The following is a 23024-nucleotide window of genomic DNA, read 5'->3' on the forward strand; positions in this document are numbered from 1 at the left end:
GACGCTTTTCACTCCTTTCTACATTAACAAGAGCAAAGAGCCTTGACAGCAATTGCGTCAAGAAGTAATGTTTCCTAAAGGCAGCAATTAATGCTGAAATTATATCAGCGAATGATACCCCAGAGGCCTGGATCTCATTTGATCAGTCGCACCTCTTGTTGTACTTTTAACCAATTTCCTATTTTGAAGACTCACATGCTAAGAATTTCTCATTTTTGCTCTTGTGCATCTGCCTGTTACATTTACTCGCTCAGTGTCTCTTTATTTCCTGAATTCTATTGGCTGTTGTCCTGGAGACAGATTATACATGCTGTTATAACCAAGGACAAGTAATGGAAACCTATTTTTTTCCACCCAAAGTGAACCAACTTTGTTTTTTTCCTCTCCCCCTCCACACACACCCATGCACAAGTTAACGATGCAGCAGGGCAACATTTTATCTTTATGATTAAATAGATCCTTTTTGGCTATAACTTCTCTACACGATTTCTAGTTCTTTTACCACATACATGCTCACTCTTTCCAGGGTATAACATCCCTTCTAAAAAAAGAAAAACGCTAAAACAGAAGCCCAGTTCTCACAATTTATCTTTGATGATTTGAATGTTTTTTACCATTTCTCTTCCAACTCGCATCACAGATTATCCATGGCCAAAAGATGCTTTTAGAGTTGATGGGCATGATCAAAAGAACTGAATGAGAAGTGCCCAGTGCTCCTGTGTGATGTGTGGAGATGGAAGATTGACAAGTAACATTTGGAGTCGGGCGCTTTGAGAGACGGCTCCCTCTTTTGGGTGAGGTGCTCAGAGACAGCTTTGGGATTAGGCTTTAGGGCTTTGTGAGGTTGTTAAAAATGTTCCTGTTCACTTTTCCAGCTGTAGCCTTTTAACAGAGCATTAAACGACAGTTAACCCCCAAAAACCCGCAGGGGGAAAACAAGAAATGCAGTCTGAAAAATCAAGAAACGAGTCCAAAAATAATTCTTTGGCACTCTAGATGTGCTGAGAGAAAAAACAGATACACTTTTAAAACCACTTTAGATAAAAAAATAAGAAGATTATTATGGCGCTTCATCAAGTAATTGTGCAGTAAAATCAGTCGCATTTTAAACAGAGGGAAAAATTTATGTTCAAATTTTATCAGCAGTTCCAGCTTTTTAAACGACTTCTTTTAGATTATTATAGCTGTATTTCATTTTTATTTGTTTATTGGGAGTTTTTACTCAGTGAAGGATGTAGTAAAGATAAATCCAAGGTTCCCTCAACAGGAAATTTTGCTTGGCATAATTATTCTCACCATCAACTTTTAATATTTGGGAACTAAACCTAGGAAATGACCTAACCTTTCAAATCATTTTCAAGTGCCTGTTAATTTCCTTAGCTGGTCTATTTTCTTCAGTAACATGTCTCCACTTAAAATATCATATCTTGAGCAATCTTCCATATTTGCACAACTAAATTTAAGATTAGCCTTAATCTCAGCTAAAATCTCCTTCCATCACCCCACAGCAATTCTCACTTTGAGATTTACATGGAATTTTTCTTCAAAAACTAATTCTGCCAGTAATATTGCATTTCCTGCTATAGTTAGAAGTGATGTGTGGGTTGACCCACAGCTGTGCCCCAACCACTAATTTTATCTACGCCTCTCTTTCTTTATCTCCCTCATTTATCATTGTGCCATGTAAAATTTCCTTTCACCATTTTTCATCACGCAGTCAAAGACGAGGACAGCTGTGTTTGGGGACCAGCGTTTTCGAAAAGAGATTTCAGGGATGTCTGATCCCCCTAGTTAGGGGTTAACCTTTTGCTTTACCAGCAAATATAAAAACATCACCAATGACACAAACTGAATACCTGTACATTACTGTTTTGGAGTCACAGAAAAGCTACGGGATCCTTCAGAATCCTTCTAACTGCAACACTAAGGTGTTCAAGTTAAATTTGAATCAATTCTGAAATCAGTGCTGTGCAGCTGACAGTAATGAAGCCAGATTACTAAGAAACTTCTCACTGATCAATATGGAGTTTATAGATTAGGCACTGTTGTAAAACAGACTGAAAGAAAAAAATTTGTACCAATTTTGTAACTATTTGCAAACAAAGACTGACCTTTTGACCCACTCGCCAACATGAATTAAAAGGCGTGGCCATCGGTGCTGAAGTGAATAACCCCGCCCTTGGGCACAAAGACACCGACTGACAGTCTCTATTCTCAAAAGTTTCTCTTTAGCGAAAAAGAAACTGTGTAAAGTGACATATTTTTGGTTTCAAATCCGAACCAAATTAAGCAGACTGGGACGGAACCAAACGCTTTTCCCAGTCTTAATAGACCCTAATTCTCTGTATAAGCGAAATTGTTGAATTTGAAACTGTACTAATAAATGTTGTTTTTCTTTTAACTTGTTATTTCTTCCATTTTGTTGAGCTCAATCTTCTACCGAATAAAATAACGGGGCACAACATCACTGTCAATATATGGGTCAAATAGAATAAGAGCACTCCTATTATTCTAACATCAAAGAAAACGGCAAATTTTACCTTAACTTATCATGTGTTTCAACAATTCATGTTCATCATAAACAAAAATACAGTGTTGTTAAACACAAACAGAATTTAGACAATGAGGACATTTTTTTTAAACATAAAACTCTGGACCTTAAATTAATTTTGAAACAAAACAACAAGAACAAATCAGCCAAAGTCGTGATTTTCTTTGCCATTGTTTGATTTCTTTACTCTTAATTTAGTTTATTTTTGTAAATTCAATGTACTTTTTTTCTCCTACTGTTTGTAAGAGTCTTCCAGATTGTGTCTTACTTTTAAACGTCTCTCAGTTATCCACTGATGATAGCCAAAACAAAAATTTTTTCCTTGGAAAGTCCCTTTCTCCAGCTGTAAGCTTGCGCTTGTTGGCGCTGTTCTTCTGCGAGAAAAGACAGCACCCCCTGTAGGTCTTCCAGAGTAGTGTCTGCCTCGCACGAGTTTTTCTCTGTAGATTTTCTGACCCAGAAATAAAAGAAATTATTAAAGTGGCATTAACCCTTTATATGGAGCCCGTGATCTGACATGGGTAAAAAAGAAAAAAAAATGTTCCCATGAATTATAATTTTTTTACCAATGTCAGGTCACAGACTCCGTACACTAACCCCTATGATTGCAAAAGTTTGGCTTGACTTTTAAAAAAAACTTAATCAAATAATCTCTCATAATGAGTGAAATATTTGTCTTGTTGTTACAGAATAAGTTTAACCTCTAACAAAAAATAAACATTTTTATTTGTTTAAGATGCTTAAATTATGTGAACAAACAGCAACAAAAAAATAAAAATAAAAAAATACAAATTTGTATTTTCAGGAAGTTTTTTTTCTACCTATAAAAACTCCACATGAGCTGATCCAAATGTTTTCAGATGCCAAAAAATATTTAAGCACAATAACATTTGTTTGTCTAGTCTAGACGATTTTCAACAGCTTCTTGATTTGGAGGAATGAGGGAGATGGTTCTTGCACCATGTGTGGAAGATTTTAAAGTAGTAGTTAAAAAAAAAACCTCTCATTCTACGATTTTCGGGGTTAATGCTCCTCACATCGCTGCTTCACCTTATAGGTCTCCTCGATTACATGTTTTAATTAATAAATGTTGAAAATGACATAAATCACAGGAAAAAAAATACTTTGCCCAAGTGGTAGTGCTTGGAATACTGACGCTTTCTTCTCTTCCCTTCAAGTCATGTCTGACCTAAAAAAAAGACATTGTGACATCTGATGTATCATTTTATGGTTGAAAGATGTTGTTTGGAGGATAAATTGAAACCTGTAGTTTGCTATTACAGTCTCATGCCCCAACTGAGCAAGAAGGAGTCCAGTCTGTGCAGGCACCCCTGTAGTTCCTTAATGGGAAAAATATGTTTTTGTCATGCCTGCCATGATATCTGTTATTTCATTTTTCATTGGTAACTCTGTAATGTTTCAGGATTTGACTGAGGTAGTATCTGTGCTCCGTCATGCATATATTGTGCTCTACACATCGTGGATCTCAAGAGCTGGTTAAGAGGACCAGCCTTCCCTGGGATTGTATATACCGTGCAAAACGTGGGTGTCAGCCGCACTAATCTGGAACTTCTAAGAGGAGCATCTGAAGCTGGTAGTGGTCTAAAGAAACCCTGCACATACAAAAACAGGGATCTGTGGCAAAAAACTACCAACCAGAGACAGCTGGAGTCACAGCAAAGAAAACATTGTTTCCTAAAGATGTCTGTCTTATTTTACTTTTCTGTGCTGCAGTATGATGTGCCAGCATACAAACTACATGAAGGTCACCAAAGGTGAGGTGAAGTGTGAAGAGTGTGCTGCTCACCGGTCTGAACTCAGCCAGCAAGAGCATGGATTGACACTCGACTGCAGGACAAGACTGGCATGAAAACAAGATACACCGCCTCAGTGTGCAAACGGTCCAGCTCAGCTCCTTGTGGGCTGAGTGTTTTTGGACTATGTAGTACTTTTTTCAGCTTAATTAAGCCTGCCTAAGGCCGCCTAATTTGAGTTAGAAATGAAGTGTTTATCAGATGCCAAAAAAAAAAAAGACAACAAACATCATCCAAGAATATTTTAATGCTCATCCGGAGAAAGAATACGGATAGCTGGCATCAAATCTGCTGGAACTGTGATTCAGAATCAAGGAATCTTCAGTTCCTCCCCTTGGATGTACATCAAGAGGCAACCAATGCTTCCTCTGCCCACACCTGCATGAGCTAAAGGTCATTCTATGCAGCAACAAATACTAGAGCCTGACTTTGAGAAGGCTTCCTTTGCCTGCTGTGATTCCCCATTCTTAGCTGCAGAGGCTCCAAGTCTTAGAGCTCTGTCTAGAAAAGCCCTAGTTAAACCGAGAGGGCTTCACCCCCGGACTGGAAATGGAGAAAATGAAAGGAAATGTGAACATGAAAAGAAAGAACAAATAAAAAAAAGGAGAAGTCCTACAGGTGATGGAAAGTTACATGCATCTTTTGCCTGACCAGCTTGTTTGAAGTTCTGAGCAGTTGTGAGGTTTAAAAAGTGAAAGTATTAACACGGCTACTTCAGCACAGATTTAGAAGGGGGAAAGACCTTTCAGGACCGTCTGATTAATCCAGTCGGGTAGACAAAGCAGTGGACCGTTCGCTCACTAGAAAGAGGGCACAGGGTTTGTGGTGTGTCAGTGTGAAGGCATCTGTTGTTGTTTGGTGCATTAGCAGCCAAACATATTTATCTTTTTCTGAGATAAAAAAAAATTACTAGTTTTATTGTCAGTTTAGTTTTTTGTTTGGCTGGTTTGACCTACGAAAAACACAACCGTAAGAGCAATTGAGCCTGTTCTCCAGCAGTAATTGCTGCCCCGTGGCAGTCAAGCAAATAGGAGAGTCTACATCAGTAGGAGGCCTGACCCTTTTGGAAAAACCTTCCACATATTCAGGAAGAAGCCGAACTGATGCACTGCGCAGATAAGAAGTTAAAAATAAATACGGTTCTTTTAGAGCTATGCAAGGGGAAAAGTGAATTTGTATACGATCGAGATTAAAGTCAAACAGTTCAGGACCTTTTTTTTTTTTTATAAATAGTTTTAATACATCCTAGCTATGCTAATTGGTCACGTCAATAGCTGTGATTTATTACCTGTTTCTTCTGTCAAAGGTCTAGCTTACAGTGTGGGCAACTATGTTTTACTTCACCGTGTTAGAAAGTTCAGGTAACAAAATAGCTCCAGACCATAACAAATGTCACAAAGCAACATTTTTCCTGCTGTCAGTTTTTTTCAAAATGAAGCATGAACCGGAACACGGACCAGGCTTGTTGAAATTCATCTGTGCGAGCGTTCCGTTGTGTACTTCTGCTGTTTCCAGGTTGGTGCTTAACCTCTTTTTCCTTTAACTTGTCACTTTGACTTTCAAACCAGTGGTTCAAGAAAACATTGCTTCAGGCGTCTTTTGACTGCAACTTTGAGCGTGACATTGATTAGCTTGGCTTCATGATTATCTCCACATGTTACAGTACCACCGTTCTTCTCATTTGGACAAGGCTGAGTTAATGCTGGAAGGGTGTTTGGAGAAACTAAAGCTTTTTTAACTGAGGGCTGTTGAATACTATTAATTGTCTGTGTAATCCAAACTGGGAGGTTGTTGGCAACTTTAAAATATTTACAGTGTCTGAAAACTATTAGGAGAATGAGACATAACTTTTGCCACCAAACTGAGTCTTTAGATTTATAAAAAGAATAAAGCCCCAGTGCCTCATTAGGCATTTTGTCACCAGCAGATAAATTTCTTGTGATAAATTGCACGTAAAATAGGCACAGATGTGTTTGTTCAGTGGTGGGGTTTCTGTATAAATAATGGCTGCATGACTTTGAGGATAAATGGAAAGCATCTGCATGAGTGATCTGTAATTATCATCCTGAAATTCCACAGGAATACAACAACAGCAGCAAAGTATTTTTGTTCTCTTTTGTGCAAGGAGGGAGACATTTTTTCCCCAGATATCAAAGATGGTTTCATTTTTCCAGTATTGTCTCAGATGTCACTTTGAGGTTTAGAAAAGAATTGTATGCAAAAATACCATGTTATTCACACTTCTAGTGCTTGTCTAGAATTTATTAACACTTTTGGTTTTTTTTTCTATCAGTTGCAAGTTTTTCAAAAGTAAAAATCGCACAATTTTGTTTCATTGTAGCCCAAAACTATTGCAGCAGCTGCTTCAAAGTGTGAAAGGGTCTCTCCTGAGTTTTTGACTAATAGCAGTCATGTTTGTGTCTCCAGGAAATGTATTGCTGTTATTTTAACAGAGACATCCCAACAAAAACATGACCCTCTGGAGAGTGTTTACTGTATAATGGGTGTGACAGGCTATCTTAGCCCAATTCTGAGGTCATTTCTGGTGTTTCCTACGAGGTATGACAGTTTTACAGCTTCGGAGCTCAGACTCGGATTGCTTTTGACATGTCAGGCTGCTGTTGCTCGCCGTCTGTCTCACAAAGTATCCCCTTCTCTTTCGTCCTCTTTCTCCTTTCCAGCCTCACTTGGTTCCTGTAGGAAACAATCCCTCTCTGTTTTTCATTTCCTAACACACACACACACACACGCACACACACACACACCCCCCCACACACACACACACACACACACACTGATAGGTAAGAAATCACATCAAGGCGTTCTCAGGGAGGCTCACAAAAAGACTCCTGCGCATATTTTAAGGCTGAAGTTTTAATTTCTCATAATGGCCTTCTTTGTGAAAGAGAGCCAAAGCAAGCGTTTCTTCATAAACAGTCCTTTGTTGCTTGGACTTAGTTGTATTCTTGGGGAACAAATTCAGAATATACGGCTGGACTTAAAAAACGTTGTATCACCAATGTTTCAACACATTTTTAAGACCACGTTTTATAGTTAGCATATATTTTAACTCTCCATCCATCATGCAAAGCATTCAAGCTCTGCAGTAGATCTACTGATCTAGAATTTTCCACAGCCAGAAGAATGTTGAGGAAGTTACAGTTGCCTTATGTGGCATGGATGAGTATTTGGTCTTTACCAGAGGTCCAAGTGCACACAGAGAGTTCAAGTCAACCTCAAAAGAGCGAGGTTGTTCTGTGGGATGGTGGCAGCGGAGAAGGAGGCATTCAGATGTTCTTTATCTTCATGCTGCAGAAAGAAATGGAGTGGAATGTAAGCTGAGGCCCTCAGGATACATAATACTCTGTCTGCAGTATGGTTGTGATTGCATAATTATACACAGATCCTGTTTTTGCTGAAGTAAAGATTGCTATCCAAGAATATAAACTTTATGTGCAGAACTCCTTAATAGACCATGTTTTTTTCTTTTTTTAAAATGCTTGTGTTTTTTTTTAATGGCATAATTAAGGGTTGAGGGTAAAATATGTAATATATTGGAGGCTGTACTAGGCAAACACACACAGGTGCACATAAACCTTTTTTTCGAGGAACACTCTGTGATCTGTGATCTTCAACGCAGCATCTTTTTTTTCATGTCTATTTGATGGTGAACTTGAAATAATGTCTAAAATCACTACGGGGGCTGAAACATCAAACGGCTCTAAAGAAAGCAGGGTAATGTCTTCTTGCTCCAAGCTTTCTCATTTGCCACCGCTCACAGAAGCTGGAGTTTGACTAAAGGCCAGAAAGCTGATTAGATGATAAATGAAGCGTTCTAATGTCCAACAAACTTCTACTTCTGCCTTCATTTCTATTTACACAGAAGCTGCATGGCTAATACGCTGCATCATATTAGTCTGGCGGCTTTGAAGCTTTTTTTCTGTTTACAATTTGCTTTGTTATTTTATCTTTAAAGCTGTATTTTGTGGCAATGCTTGATATTCATCTTTTTAGCACAACCCCAGCTTTTTCTCTTTTTCATTATGTTACACAATAATTCCACAATTAACCCGACTCTGTACAAAAACATGTAGAGACAAAATAAAAATGTATAAATTCAGAAACAAAACAAAGACATGGCAGCTTTTTTCAACCATAATAAAAGAAAATATTCAATCTTCATTTGGCAAATCAATTCGCAATTTGATTCATGCAATTTTAAAAGGCATTTTGCGATGTAGAAATGTATGTGAAAATTTACAGTTAAATGTTGAATTTTTAAAAACAAAACTTTAAATAAAAACATAACCCTGGCGTATTTTGCACTTGAAGGACACTACGTTTTTTCTGATGTTTTTGACCGGGAGGAATGCTGTTTTGCAATTTCTTTTGAATTTTGGACACAAACACACCATGCAATAGACTTTAGGTTACTTTTTTTATTTTTATTTGAACTATGATAACAAAAACACACGACTATTTAAAATGCAATTGATTTAGCTTTTATTAAAAACTTAATGAAAAATTTTTAAGACTGAACTGCAATTTTCATTTTGAATTCTAAATTGAAGAAGGCATTTTTCAAAAAGGATGATAAAATTGTAAATTTAATTATCAATTGAATATTACTTTAAATTCTGGGTGAAAAAAACTTCTATATAAAGACAAAACAATGACAAAAATGTCTAAAACAAGACAGGCAAAGCTCCACTAACCTGATAACCTACATATAATATTTCAAGGATTTATTCTATTATGAGTCATAACTCATGATTCTTTGAAACAAACAGTTGCAAAACTTATAACGTTTTGAAACTTTCATGTTGGATTTTGGATGAAAACTAAACTAATTAGGGAGGTTGGTGTTATTCTTCCGTTTTTCATAAACAGCTGATGTGATTAGCAAACTCACAGACTGCTAAGGTTTAACAGGAAATGTGTCAGTGACTCCATAAAAGTCAAAAGTGGTGGGAGGCTGTCTGGGACAGACAAAGGAGGGACCTAAAAATGTGGATGCCTGTTTTCCTCCCCCCACTTCGACCCAGAATTTTTTTAGGAAAAGTATGGAGGTCACATCCTTTTTTTTTTTTTATTGTTCAATTTTGGAATCTAATGTTCTTTAAGATAACGTGTTGAGAGAGCTAATACAGGGCACAGGTGACTTAGCGATAATGAACCAATATATATGCATCTTCCAAAAGTGATCTTTACGCTTGGCAAAGAGAACTGAGCACTTTCATTCATCACAATTTTCTCTGTTATGAAACACAAAACTCATCACACAGACAGGGGAAGCCACGCTCGCAGCAAACATCACACACGTCCTGCTGGGCTCGCCTCATGCGGGGCTTAATGCGAGTTTGTAAAAAAACAAACTTTTCTCTGACAACACCGGCCTATTTGTGGGGAACCTTGGGCAGGCCATCAGCTGTGAATTTGATTTGATTTATAAGTGAAGGGAAGCCAAGATTTGGCATGATTTAAAGCCTGGCTCTGTGTCCCTGTGGGCTCTTGAAGGGGGCTGTGTAAACTGAGAGTCTGGTATTCGAACAACAATGCGAAGAGCCAGAGTGGGCTCAAAGCATTGCCTTGGCCTCCACCTCTGTCTCCTGACAGCAAACTGGCAGCCACATTTTCGGTTAATAAACTCCACCACCCATCCCGTCAGCGTATGTGTGTGTGGTCAGTCTGAGTGTAATCCTCTGGAAACCCTCAGATGAATATGTGACACTAAATCTTCCAAATCTGGAATGGGAGTTTGTCTCTATTCTCCTTGATGAACACTGCTTTCTTGTCGTGACAACCAAACTCTATGAGGTTTTTAGTTTTTTGCTGACAAAGTCTAGAGAAAAGAACAATCATCTGCCTCTCCAGCATGGATCGCCATTGGTCTCCAAAAACTATTAACCGTTTGTCTGGATTGATTAGACATGATTGACAAAAGAGAACAGTCTGAAACTCTCAATCTCATTTCCCCCCTCAGTTCACCCAGAGTCTAACTATCCAAGTGATGGATTAGCTTGGAGGATCTGTTTGTCATTACAGATTAAACTGCGCTGCAGTGATATCCTCATATGTGTCAACATCATCATCATGCCTGATGTAAAAATGCTCCCGTGAAACATACCGGAGCCAACTCTCGGCACGTCAAGCCTAAAGGTTGGCTTTATGTTACAACATACAGCGCACAGAGAATTGAAATGTGGAGTGCTGGCTTTGTGGCATAGTGTGCTGTACGTGCCAGTAAGTACTTGTAGGTACAAGCGCAACACAAAACTGAGGAAACAAGATGGAAATCTGGGATATGGAGGAATGTGCTTTACTTTTTGACAACTGGATTTTCTGTTTGGATGGGATGTGTGGAAGAAGTTGAGCAAAAGTTGGTACAAAAGTATTTTTCAGGGTGTTTTAGGGTGAATGTAGTGCAGCAAGACTTTCTAAAACAAGCAGATTCATCTGTGGCCTCGTTTAAGTACTTTAAAACATTTGTGTTGTTAAAGTAAAGTTTTTTGAGTGTGGCATTAACATATGAGACCTAAAATATCCACTTAATGGTCACCTGGCTCACCTTTTGACCTGTCGATGCCTTTTACAGCTGCTGCTTCCTTTGACACTAAACAGAAAAAAAGAAGTCTGAAAAGACAAACATTCGGATGGATCGATTTTTCACAAACGCACAACAGAAAGAACAAAAAAAAAAGCTTCCACCAAACCTCTGACTGCAGGCGCTGCCCACCTCGGCTCTACATCTGTTCTGCATCAGCCCCCCCCCCCAGCAATTGAATTCAAGAACTCGCATGAATGGATGGAAATGTTTACACAACTTACAAATTTTCACAAGGAACAAAATTCAAGTAAAAAGAGTTAAGTAAGAAAAGTAAGAAGAGTTGTGATGATGAAATATGAGAAGATAGGTATGTTTCAGCTCTTTTAATTATATACAAATACATAATTTTTTCTTTTGTTTTTAAAAACTGTATACCATAAGTGCTGGTGAAAATGCAGAAAAAAACCCTATTTTAGCTTTTTTTTTCTTGCCTCTTGCACAAATTGAATGTCATCAATAAACAAAATTGGTTATTTTAAATTAAAAATATTTTTACAAAAATTAAACAAACAAAAAAGTGAAAAGAAAATAGAATGTGTTTTAATGTGTACTCACTGCTGCTTGAAATGACAAAAAAAGTAAAATAAAATGAATCTTTGGAAAACAATTATCATTTTTAACTGTTTATTGCAAGTCTTTGCAGTCAAGACGATGCAGAATACGAGGTAATTGTAGGAATTAAAAACTTGGTACTAAATGTCTGAATGTCAAACTCAGATAACAAACATGTTTTAAAATGATTTCTATAATAAAACCTAGGGATGCTTAGTTGAAAGGTGAATCAGATTTTACACTAGAGAACTGAATCATAGGGAAAGTGAATCGTTGCTTCCAGACTGCATACTAGTATGTTTACGTTAAACGGGCCAAAGACCCATTGAGCTAAATGAAGGATTTAATATTTATTGTTTTATTACATTAGAGCTGGCTTAGTGTAGGTCAACTGAATGGTAAATGGCATATACATATATAGCACTTTACTACCTTCTTAGAAGGTCCAAAGCTCTTTACAGCCAGTTCCATTCACCCACGCACACACACATTCACACACTGATTTGTGAAGGGTTTTTCATCAATGTTACTCCCTTGTAAGCAAAAAGAAACAAGAGATTCATCTGAAAATTTGGATTTTTATGATATTCCTTGAATTACCCAAATCTTGCATCAAACCAAAACAAAATTATGACAAAGAAAATCTTGATTTGAACTGAGTTGTGGGGAAAGTGAATTGTTGCATCCTCAGCAAATACCACACATCTTTTAATTATCTGATCAGAAGCTGAAATACAAAATGAGTAAAATACAGAGGGTATTGATTGTAATTTTTTTACATTAGATCTTAGTTACTTTTTAAGTCTCTTCATATATAAAGTTTCACACTAACTTTATTATATTTATTATTTTTAACGTTAAAGGTTGTATTTACCATCATTGATAAGCAAAACTCCTATTACTGTGTTCCTACACTGTAAACAAACATTTAAATATTAACAAAGATGTCTGAACTAGATTTTTGTAGGTAGTTAATGTCCCAAAAATACTTTTTTAATAAAAATTGGGCAGAGATTTTCCAAAAATACATCCCACCTCTGCAGCACTGGGGTGTTTTATAAAAGGCTCTGCAGCTTTGGACATTAAGCAGAAAATGTTTGCAAAGGGAAAACAGCAAAAGTTCAGGCTAAATGAATCATTTTGACAAACGCGTCACCATTTCAATCTTTGTTTCTAAGAGTGCACATTGCAGGAATTTCGCAATGCATCATTTGTTTGTTTTATTGCTTTTTCATCCAAACTTAATTTCAAACAATAAGCAACCAGGCATCTGCGAACAAGAAAAAATTCACATTTATTTGATATCAAACAGGAGTTGAATTAAATATCAGCTGATGATGGGTCTTACAAAAGAAAGAAGATCAACCTAATCAGTGCTGCAACTTTTCACACTTCCCAACCTTTTTGTTGTTGTTTTTTTTTTTTTTCTTCTGAAAAGTTAATAAATTAATTAGTGTCAAAGGATATAACATGTCTCCCATGATGGCTATATTGCAATGACATGAACAAAAGTTTTCGATTTCAAGTAACTTACACGAGTATCCAATTCAGTCTAAAATCTGTGCATGGCCTGGTGTTGACAAAGATACTACTGGCAAAAATCCATGAACGCAAAAGCACTTCACAAGCAGAGACGTGAGCATGATTTTCATTTGGACCGATATCTCTCAAAACCTTTTTTTTTTAATGTTCAAACATACTACAGCAAGTCAAGTGTGAGAGGAAAAAGCACATTTCCACCATTTTATTAACCTTGTCTGAAAGATCCTAACATTGAAAGGGCATAACTACTGAACGGTTGCCGTTTCCTTTTTTTTGTTTGTTTTTTTCTTTTTTTCTTTTTTTACACCAGTGGTACAGCAAAATATATTTTCTTTAGCTGTTATTTTGACAATAGTTAAATGTGCAATAGAGAAAATATAAGGCCTGAGTCTGAATTAGTGGTTTCTTTACTTTACAGTCCTGACGATGCAGTGGAGTCCACACTACTTCTAGTTCTCCACTTCTCGACTAAAAAGCCCCTGGTTCAGAAAAGTCCCCCCAATGATTTGTCAGGAGTTTCATGGTGCGTTCCTTTGAGTGTTTTTTTTTTAAATCCTTCAATTTCGGTACAAGAGAAATGCTTGACTTATCTTGGAAACTGCAGCCTCGGTGGTATCCTCTGCACCTCATTAGTCCAAATGCAGCAACACCAACGCCCACATTTGCCTGGCCTTAGTTGGATGTGTTTTGTGTGCTAATGAAATCTGTGTGCAAAGGTCATTAACTCGTTCCTTTTGCCGTCCAGCAACCTTTCACTTCCTGTGCTAACGGGAAGGGCTAGTGAGGAGCCGGGCGCTTCGGACAACAGCTGAAAGCACCCATCTGTTCAAACCTGTGCAAACATACGTGGCCTGCTCAGAGGCTGGTAATGAGCTGCATTTGTCCGTCGGTGGGTGCCTCCCCCTCCTGCGCACAGTCTTCGGCGTTGGGCGGCACGATGCACCCTTCGCTGGTGCCTCGGTTTATGTGGTAGTAGGACAGCGGCTGTGCCGCGTCCCCGAGCTCAGGCAAGCTTTTGTGGTAAGCACCTTCGCTCTCGCTTTGAGGGGAAGGCGAGAGCTCCTCCTCCTCCTCCGGCGGGTACGGTGAAGCTGAAGGAGATGGAGAGTCTCTCAAGTTTGGCATGCTTGTGTATAGGGAGTCTCTGTTATTGTTTGGTGAATGAGAGCCCATGTCCTCCTCTGCGTTCCCAGTCTCAGAGCCGTGGCCGTTCTGGCCCTCGCGGCGCCTGGGGGCCTTCTGGGCACTGTAGAGCAGAGAGTGAGTCCTCTGGGGTAAAAGGGGTGCCTCCAGAACCTCCTTGTGATGGGGATGCAGGAGTAGCTCCAGCGTGGTGTGGGCCCCTCTTTCACCTCCTCTCACTGGCGATAAGGCCTCGGGATGATCTGCCACAATGGCGTCATCCTCGCTTCCACTCCCGCCCCCTCCTCGGTCCACCGTGACCCTGGTCTGGGGAGGCAGTCCTCTTTCCTTCTCCTTCGGGGTATCGCGGGCTTTGGGAGCCCTACGGGGCCTTAAGTTGTTGTGGACAATCTCGGATATGATCATTTTCTCAAAGGCAGCATCATCCAGGTTCAGACCCCCCAGGTCTGCTGGGGCTCGAACCCCAACAGCCTCATAGTCATCGTCGCGCAGGGAGTAGCTGTTGTTGAAATTGCCATTGAGGGGAAGGGTGTCCATGGTGCTGATGTCCCTGCTGTTGCTGAGGGAGTGCTGTCCTGGAAAGAAAGGAGAAAGCAGCAGGTAAGACAACTTCCCACTTTGTCCAACAACAAAACAGAATCACAATTCCAACGTTTACTTGATACTGCTCAGGACACTTCACTCCTATGCTTTTGGATTTATGAAGTCTTGTTAAAGACCCACTCCGATTAAAATGATGTTTTGGGTGTTTTTAACATGTTCTTGTGGCATTTTGCCAACGACGGAGGACATATTACACATAAATTTAACTTAAAATTGCATTTTGGAGTAGTTCTTTATTCAAATCATTGTGAATCAAGAGCAGATGAAAAAAATTGGAGTTTCAAAAAAAAAGGTATTTGTTACGCAGAAAATAAACTGGCTAAACGCTCCCTGCTCCGCTCCATTCTGATGCATCCACTTGTATACGACTAGATTCATGCACATCTTCGTTTTCCTCGTCTGAGCTGGTGCCTGGCTCAAAACTGTAATGGATAGCTCCATTATTGCTCACCATTTTGTGTTGCACCGGTAAGGTTAGGTTGGAGGTGTAAGGTGCTAGCTGGAGAGCATGTAATCAGAGAGCTCTCAGCAACAGAAAGAGAAAGGGGGGACGGGGTTGTTCCGCACCAGCGGTCCTGCCCACAATTTAGAGGAAAATTTCTAATGAACCTTTGCTGCCCCGTAGAAACTCTGTCCTAGAAAACAATCATTGACTTTATATGATAACTGGACAGAGTGGCTCCTCCCTCCCCACCTTCCAAACGGGAAGTACTAGCTGGTCCCAAAAAGCCAAAATCCTGTAGACTTCACAGATTCTCCTAATCCTGAATTAAGTGCTAGGGATGAGGCCTTCTAACAAGCTCAATATTGACTCATGCCGACTTGGACCAAACACTGTTTACTAATGACGTCTGGCTCCAACACGGCGGTGTCCTTATCAAGAAGAAATAGTGACGGAACTGACTTAATTTGGTTGGAGCTGGAAGCAAGTCATTTTCTATGGGTGATGTCACACTTACTAAGTCCAGTTACCATATTCAGTCAATGAAAAAGAAAGTTTTTTTTTACTTTGGCTAAAAATGGCATAATCATAATTAAAAGACCACTGGGAACACTTTTTAAATAGCTTAAAAGATCATCGGAGTGGGTCTTTAAAGAAAAAAAAGCTAGTAAAAAATGGCATATTCTTGTATAGTACAAAGTAAAAAACAAAAAAAAAACCAATCAACCTTCTCTACCGAGTGAGTGATTATCCTGAACAATATAGTAAATATGAGAGCCAAAGATGACAGTAAGATACAGAAAAACAATGCACTGCAAAGCAGCTCACAGCCGGGTAACAACACAGCAGCAGGAGAAACCGTCAAGGATGCAAGTTAAAGACAGAGGTGAACGCAAGCTGATGAGGAAATGTTATGACATGAAGTATGAATAAAACATTCCACCTGTTAAAAAGAAGACAAAAGCATAATGTCAAACACAGATGGCCAGCCACCTCTCTGCACTGGGGCCCCAAAAGCACAGCAACAGCCCCCACACACCACGACAGACAGGCACCGTGCAATGACTCACTTTGCCACCACTCACATCAAGTGTGTCTGCTCAGGCTATCTGGCCTAAGAACAGCTGATTTGCCCCCCCAAAAAAAGGAAAACAGATGCTTTTTCAATTGCAGCAGAAACAACAAATTCACTGAAAGAAGGCAAAAGTGGAAGCTTGTAACATTCAGCCTGGATTCAGTTGAGCCACCTTAAATTGCATGTTGGCAATTAACTGTAATTTAGATTGTGTCCGCACAATTGATTGTGGGTGAATAGAGGATGAAATTACATGTTGACCAGGTAAAGAGATAAAAAGCTAAATCAAGGACAACTGAATCCAGGAGTCTGCAGGTGAAAAGGGTTCAGCAGCAAGCAAAATTCTGTCAGAAAGTCTTAAATAAAAAAAAGGAACGTTAAGAGATGAAGCTGTTTTTTAGTGTTCTTTTTTTGTGAATAGACTACACACATTCTTCCATTTTATTGCAATTTTGTTTTTAAATATTTTAGACTAACAGGAGGAAGAGAGCAAGAACACAGATTTTGTTAGATGCTGATTTTATTTTTGGGCATGCTGAGTTTGGGAGTGAAAGAGTTTTTTTTTTTTTTTATAGTATGAGGGTGGTGTCTTTGCAGGAGAAAAAGGGAAGCTGCGGTTTTGGGTTTCAAACGAGTGTGTCAGAAAATGCAGGGTGGTAACCGAGAGAAAGAACCTAACATCAGAACCGGGAATGAAAAGAATGAGGCAGAGCTGCTTGAGAGATTGTCAAACACATGTCTGGTTAGACCCTTCTTCCTAATTTGCATTTATTTATGTGCAGGCTTTGGTTTAATTGCATACAGGTATTGTTGAGCGGCTGAGGGGAAATGATGTGAACAGAATTTAACTGGACACAGCGACAGCTGCACTCTGGGAGCCTTTCCAGCAGAGATTCATCCAAGAGTTCCCCTTTCCTTTCCAAATTTATTGCATTAGATGAACATCTGCAGAGCATTACTTAGCATTAATACATTTCTAAAACAGGACAGGTTCATCTTTTTTGCAAAGGCAAAATTTCAGAACCCTCTTGGGTTAAATTCGACAGTCTTTCATTCCTGCCTTGTGATCTTCACACCAGATTTTGACATTTGTGTCACACTGCGCTCGCTGTCATCGCTCTGCTTACCGTATGCTAAAATGTCCCCCCATGTTTACCACTGCAGAACTGCTTAAAAATGTGTGTAGCATTTCCTGCATTTTAACAGGGCTAACTGCAGCAGCTTGCCTCAGGGAAAAATAAAAATTCCACAGGTATAAGAGATTCAAATGAAGTGCAACTTCACATTCAATCTCTAATTTCCTTATGCTGTTGTAGTGTTAACAGGTAATTATTTTAATGTGATTAAACAGGAAGGGTTGATTTTTTTTGGGCACCTTTGAGTAACAGCTCTGCAGCGGCTAATCCCCGTCTCCCCAGAAAAAAAAAAAAACTTTACCAAATAAAATCAAAAAGCGTCTCTCATTTTCTGAGCAGACGTTGTTTGGTCCCAGCTCTGCATCATTATCTCGAGGTGTGGAGTGCGCGCACACTGTGCTGTAAGCCAGCTCGCAGCACAAAACAACACGGCTCAGGCAGAAGCAGGTTAATCAGCATATCTGTTCCATACATGCTTTCGCCATACAGCCATTTTTGCGAATTCCCTTTTATCATGAGACGCCTTTGAATGAAAGAGGCCTGTAAAGTCTGCCAGCATTGCATCATGTTTTTCTCCTTTGATTGGGTTTCTCTTTTTGCTCGGCAGCTGAGGAACTAGGTCACAATAAACACTATTGACATTAAACTCACTGAAATGTGGAGTAATTGCTAAAATTTTGACATGTCGCCTCTGCGTTAGGATTTCTCTACATGAAAAAACATAAGAAATCAAATCATGTGGAATTCATAGACAAGATAATAAACACTTTTTTTTGTATTTTACATCTCCCACCTGTTTGTCTTTTCTGTCAATTATCCAAGCAGTTCATACTGCATTACAGCACAGATCTTTGGAGGTTTTTTTTTTTTTTAAATATCTAACAAGCAAATTTAATGGAAGAGTTAATGTTTTTGACCATGTCTGTTCTATGCAGATGTGGGAAGTGATAGTCTCCATCTCTTTAAAGCAAACTAGAATTACCATTGCCTTGTATTTGCATAAACTGCAGTGAAGGTAAGTCATTTGCCCTACAGTGCCACAAAAACACCTTAGTTTTCACCTTTAAACTCATTCCTTGACATGATTTCTGCTTTGCTTGGTTATTAACTGTATAGAAGAATTATACTTAAGTGTTGTGTAACAGTGCAGGATCTTAAAAAAGACCAGTAATGTACCTCCGCTTGTTGCTTGGGAACTGCTCTGATCTAACAGTTAGGCTGATAATCTACACCACAATTTCAATAGCTTTTTTATTTTTATTTTTGAGCTGATTAAACAAAGGGTCAAGAATAAAATACGGTCATTAATGAGTTTTTGGAGTTTTTACTGCCCAAATTTAGGGTAACTGTGTATTTCTATCAAGAAAAAGTGACGTTTTCTAGTGCCATTTTAACAAATTGGAATTTGCAGTGGTTACTGTCTGTTTCTCCACAACACAGTATCTATCAAGATGATGCATGCTTGCTGTAAAACAATCACCTTGCTGGTATTGCGAAAGGTTGGAGGATAAATGAGCACCTGGAGAGTGAAATGCCGGTGGAGAGGGGGTGTTGCACACCACCGTTTCTGCGAGCAGGTTGTTATAAGGGTTAGTGTCGTGGGTTCGGAGAAGAGGGTTAGTTAGGAGGTAGTTTCCTGTCATCCCTGCAATAACAGGAAGAGAGACAGAAATAGAGAAAAATCAGGATGTAAAAAAAGAAAACAACAGAAGAAGAGTCCATTATCTGAGTTTTGCAGACATAATTTGTTTTAGGGAAAGTTATAATCACTGTCCAGAACCTGATTATAGCAATAGACTTTGAGAAGTATTTGTCAGTCAATTATTCTGCAAGTTGTTGTATAAAAGATAAGTTTGGTCTGTAATGTTTATCTTAGATAAAGTAACTCCAAGAAACAGAATGTAAAAAATAAAATAATAAATAAAAACTGGCCTACATACATCATTTTTAAATCATGTATCTAATTGTGTAAAAAAACCAACAGTACATAGTCAAGTACATAGTCAATAGGAAAATTCACCTCAGTACTTTGTACTGTAACCCTGGTTGTCAAAGACAGAGTTTAAACAATTCCTGTAGATTTTCCCAGGTTTGCACACTATGTAGCTGCTATTTTGGTCCATTCCTCCATGCAGATCTTCTCAAGAGCGATGATGTGTTGGGTTGTTGAAGGGCAACACAAACTTTCAACTTTCACAGATGTTGAATTTGATTGAGGTCCAGAACAAGGTGAGTGGCGTTTAGACCAAAGATTTCCGTTTTCGTCTACTCTGATCACATGACATTCTCCCAATCCTCCTCTTAATGATTCAGATGATCTATGGATAACTTTAGATGGGCCTTGACATGTTTTGGTTGAAGCAGCAGGACCTTTGGAGCTCCGCAAGATTTAGATTCATGACAACGTTGTGTGCTACTATAGTAACGTTTGTTCCTGTGGTCTCAGCTCTCTCAAGATCATTTGAACCCAACCCAGGTGAGATCTTGGATGGAGCTCCGGTTAGAGGGATGTTGTCAGTGATCTTCCATGTTCTAATAATTGCTCCAATATCTCTTCTCTATAAATATTCTAATATCTATTTATTTATGAAGCAAATTTTCAAGCAGAGCAACACAAAAATCATCTTCCTTATAGTAGATTGGTTCATTCCAGTCTTGTTTAGGTCGACAATTGTGTCCCTGGTGTCCTTCGACAGCTCTTGGGTCTTGGTCAAGGTGAAGATGTTCTGTTTAAGGGTGTGGATAGCTGTTTTCATACTGATAACCAGTTCAAACCGGTGACATTAGTACAGGTAAGAAGTGGAGGATCCATCTTCAGAACCCTCTAAATCCCTTCAGGGGTCACAGGGTTGCTGGAGCTTATCCAAGCTACTTTTGGGCAAAGGAGGGGGCACAGGTTCTTTGAAGGTCACACACACTTACATTCATCCCTGGGGACAATTTAGAATCTTCATTAAACCCATGAATCATGTTTTTGGACTGAGAAAGCCGGAGTGAGAAAGCCGGAGTGCCTGAAAAAACACCCATTTAACCAGGCCTTCTCACTTTGAGGCGAAAGTGCCGACCACTATATCACCGTGCAGCTCATTCATTCATCTTCTAAACCTGTTTTTGTCACTTTTGGGTCACGGGGCTGCTGGAGCCTATCCCGGCCACTCGTGGGCGAAGGCAGGTGATGTCAGGAACAGATCTGTTGAAGGGCCACAAATCACACACCCATGCACACTCAAATACACACCTAAGGACAATTTCGAGTGACCAATTAACCTATGAAGCATGTTTCTGGATGGTGGGAGGAAGATGGTGTCCCCAGAGAAAACCCACGCACGCACAGGGAGAAGATGCAAACTCCACACAGAAAGGTCCCCCATGGATGTTCTGGTGGACTTGAACCAGGGGCCTTCTTGCTGTGAAGCAACAGCCTTAACCATTGCTCCACCGTGCACCTCAATCCTGCTTACTTGTATCTTAAATACCTATTTCCTGCAACATTATACGAATAAATCCTTTAAAAATCATGCAATGAGATTTCTGTCAGTCTCAGTTGAATTTATGATAAATATTAAAGACCTCTCTGTGAAGCAGTGGGATAACTGCAGGATAACAGTACAGACAAAAACTTGTTTGTTTGACTGTGTGACCTGTTGTAAATCTACCCACTATTATAAACAAAGGAGCCACTGTTACTGGACGAAGCTAAAAATCATTTAAATTCTTTGTCAATGTTAGTGTAACGCTCAGAGCTGTAATGGTTGACAATAAACCTGCAAACACAGTCGGCTAATCTGTTTTTTCCTCATTTTAACTAATCTACGCACATGTTATGCCATTAAAAATGTGAGACAAAATGTGTCTGAGTGACCTGTTTGGGATAACCCAGTATCCTCATCCACAGACGTGTTGTTTGGATAAAACTCCCAGAGTCTCCATTGGCATGCATCTTAGTATAGAATCTAAACTAACCCATAGATGAAGCCAAATGTGTTCTGGCAGAGATTCATGACACTGGGATTCCTTCCCAAATTCACTCTGACCTCCACCTGACTTTGCTCATCTAACTTCCCTTCTTCCAACCTGCTATCACTCTGGGATGAAGATGATAAGATAAAAACTCCTCTCATTCAAAGGCATTTTATTTCAGATTAATTAAAATAAATCAGGTCTAATCTGTATCTTTCATGAACTGCCACAGGGTTGGTTAGATCTCATCCACTGAGGAGTTTACGCAGAGTTCATAACTTCACAAAAGGGAATTGGTCTCATATTGCAGTAGCATGGCGGTGACAGAAGGAATGGTTTCTTACCCTGGTTGACTGCAGAGGTGCTGTTTATGTCGCCTGAGATGAAAGAGGACTCTGACTGCTTTCTCACAGTGTCGTTCCACATCCGCCTGATGCGACTCTGTGTGGAAAAAGCAGCCGGTGATCAGGACTCCACGCGGTGTGTGCATGCCTTCTGGGCCTGAGGATTGTGTCGCTGTGTGGGCTTACGATTCAGACCTGTACATGTATGAACTGCCTCGCTGCACGGTGACATGTTTGCGCCACAGCCTTCTACTGATCCGACTGCTACTAAAAATGGATGTGCGAGTGTCTTGGAGGGGGTAATCTGTCCTGCCCTGAGCAGCGAGTCCTTCTGCTGCTGAGAGGATGGATCTCACAAAGTTTCTGAGCTGGTTTTAAAATGTTTAGCTCAACACTCTGTACTCCGTGGAGTACAGGAAAAGCTAAAAGTTTCAGAAAATGAATGTGTATTTTTAAAGTAAAAGTTCAAACTAAGAGGTTTGATGAAGTCAGGCAGTACTGCTGACATTTGCTGCAAGCAGCATTTCTGCCTCTACTGAGGTGTGGTGAAGTTTGGTCTCGTAAGGTTTAATCACAAGCTCTTTTTTAAAAGTATTTACTAACGGTTGTAAAAATCAATAACAGAAATACCAAAAGACACAAGCTCTCCATACAAGTGGTTCTATTTTTTAGTTTGAAATTGTTCCTTCTTTAACTGGCAAAGCATTATAAAAGGTTTTTGCGAGCTGCGCTTTCTTTCAGCATTACTGAAACTGGGCCCCAGCCCTGTTTTACAGTTGTTTTCACATTAAGGTATCAAAAATATAAAATAGCACCAACCTCCGTGTCTCACTGTTATATCTATTTGAACGTCTGACCTTTGTATTTATGTGGATGAATTGAAAAGCTTGGCTTCACAAAGAAAACAGAGACTGTGGCCTTTAAAATCCCGCTCATTTCTCACGAGTCTGAAAGGAAATGTATGATGATGCTTTGGGCTTTTTTTATTTTTTATTTCTCTTTGGAGAAAAAACAAAATCAGCTGCTCCCTTTTTGTGTTTTACTGATTCAATATTTCATCTTTTTTTTAACCTGAAGGCAAAATACAAGTAATTTACTGCTCATTTACAAAATACATACAAACATGTCTTTATCAACTCTGTTGTATTCATAGATATATAGAAACATGATATAATGTATTGTTATATGTATATTTATGTTATATATATGTAAAATATTGTTTAAATAAGCTGCAGACATAAACTCTGCCATGCTG

General features: G+C 39.1%; 1 protein-coding gene across 21 annotated transcripts in view; it reads right to left on the minus strand.

Moving 5' to 3' along the window:
• Window positions 1–12795: 12795 nt before the first annotated feature.
• adgrl2b.1 (adhesion G protein-coupled receptor L2b, tandem duplicate 1) overlaps window positions 12796–23024 on the minus strand; it is a 102909-nt gene continuing 92680 nt past the window's right edge. For 5 of the 21 annotated variants that reach the window (XM_078934004.1, XM_011486950.4, XM_078934007.1 and 2 more), the window contains 3 exons: window positions 21770–21866; window positions 18946–19110; window positions 12796–14784 (listed from right to left, as the gene is read on the minus strand). In XM_078934004.1, coding sequence (XP_078790130.1) covers window positions 13922–14784; window positions 18946–19110; window positions 21770–21866 — 1125 coding nt within the window. In that variant the 3' untranslated portion in view covers window positions 12796–13921. Of the gene's footprint in view, window positions 14785–16324; window positions 16379–18945; window positions 19111–21769; window positions 21867–23024 lie in introns of all 21 variants that reach the window. The other 16 variants (XM_078934006.1, XM_078934005.1, XM_078934010.1 and 13 more) reach the window with 11 other exon arrangements.

The sequence above is a fragment of the Oryzias latipes genome, chromosome 17 (assembly GCF_053564925.1).
Source record: "Oryzias latipes strain Hd-rR chromosome 17, Olatipes_Hd-rR_3.1".
Taxonomy (NCBI): Eukaryota; Metazoa; Chordata; class Actinopteri; order Beloniformes; family Adrianichthyidae; genus Oryzias; species Oryzias latipes.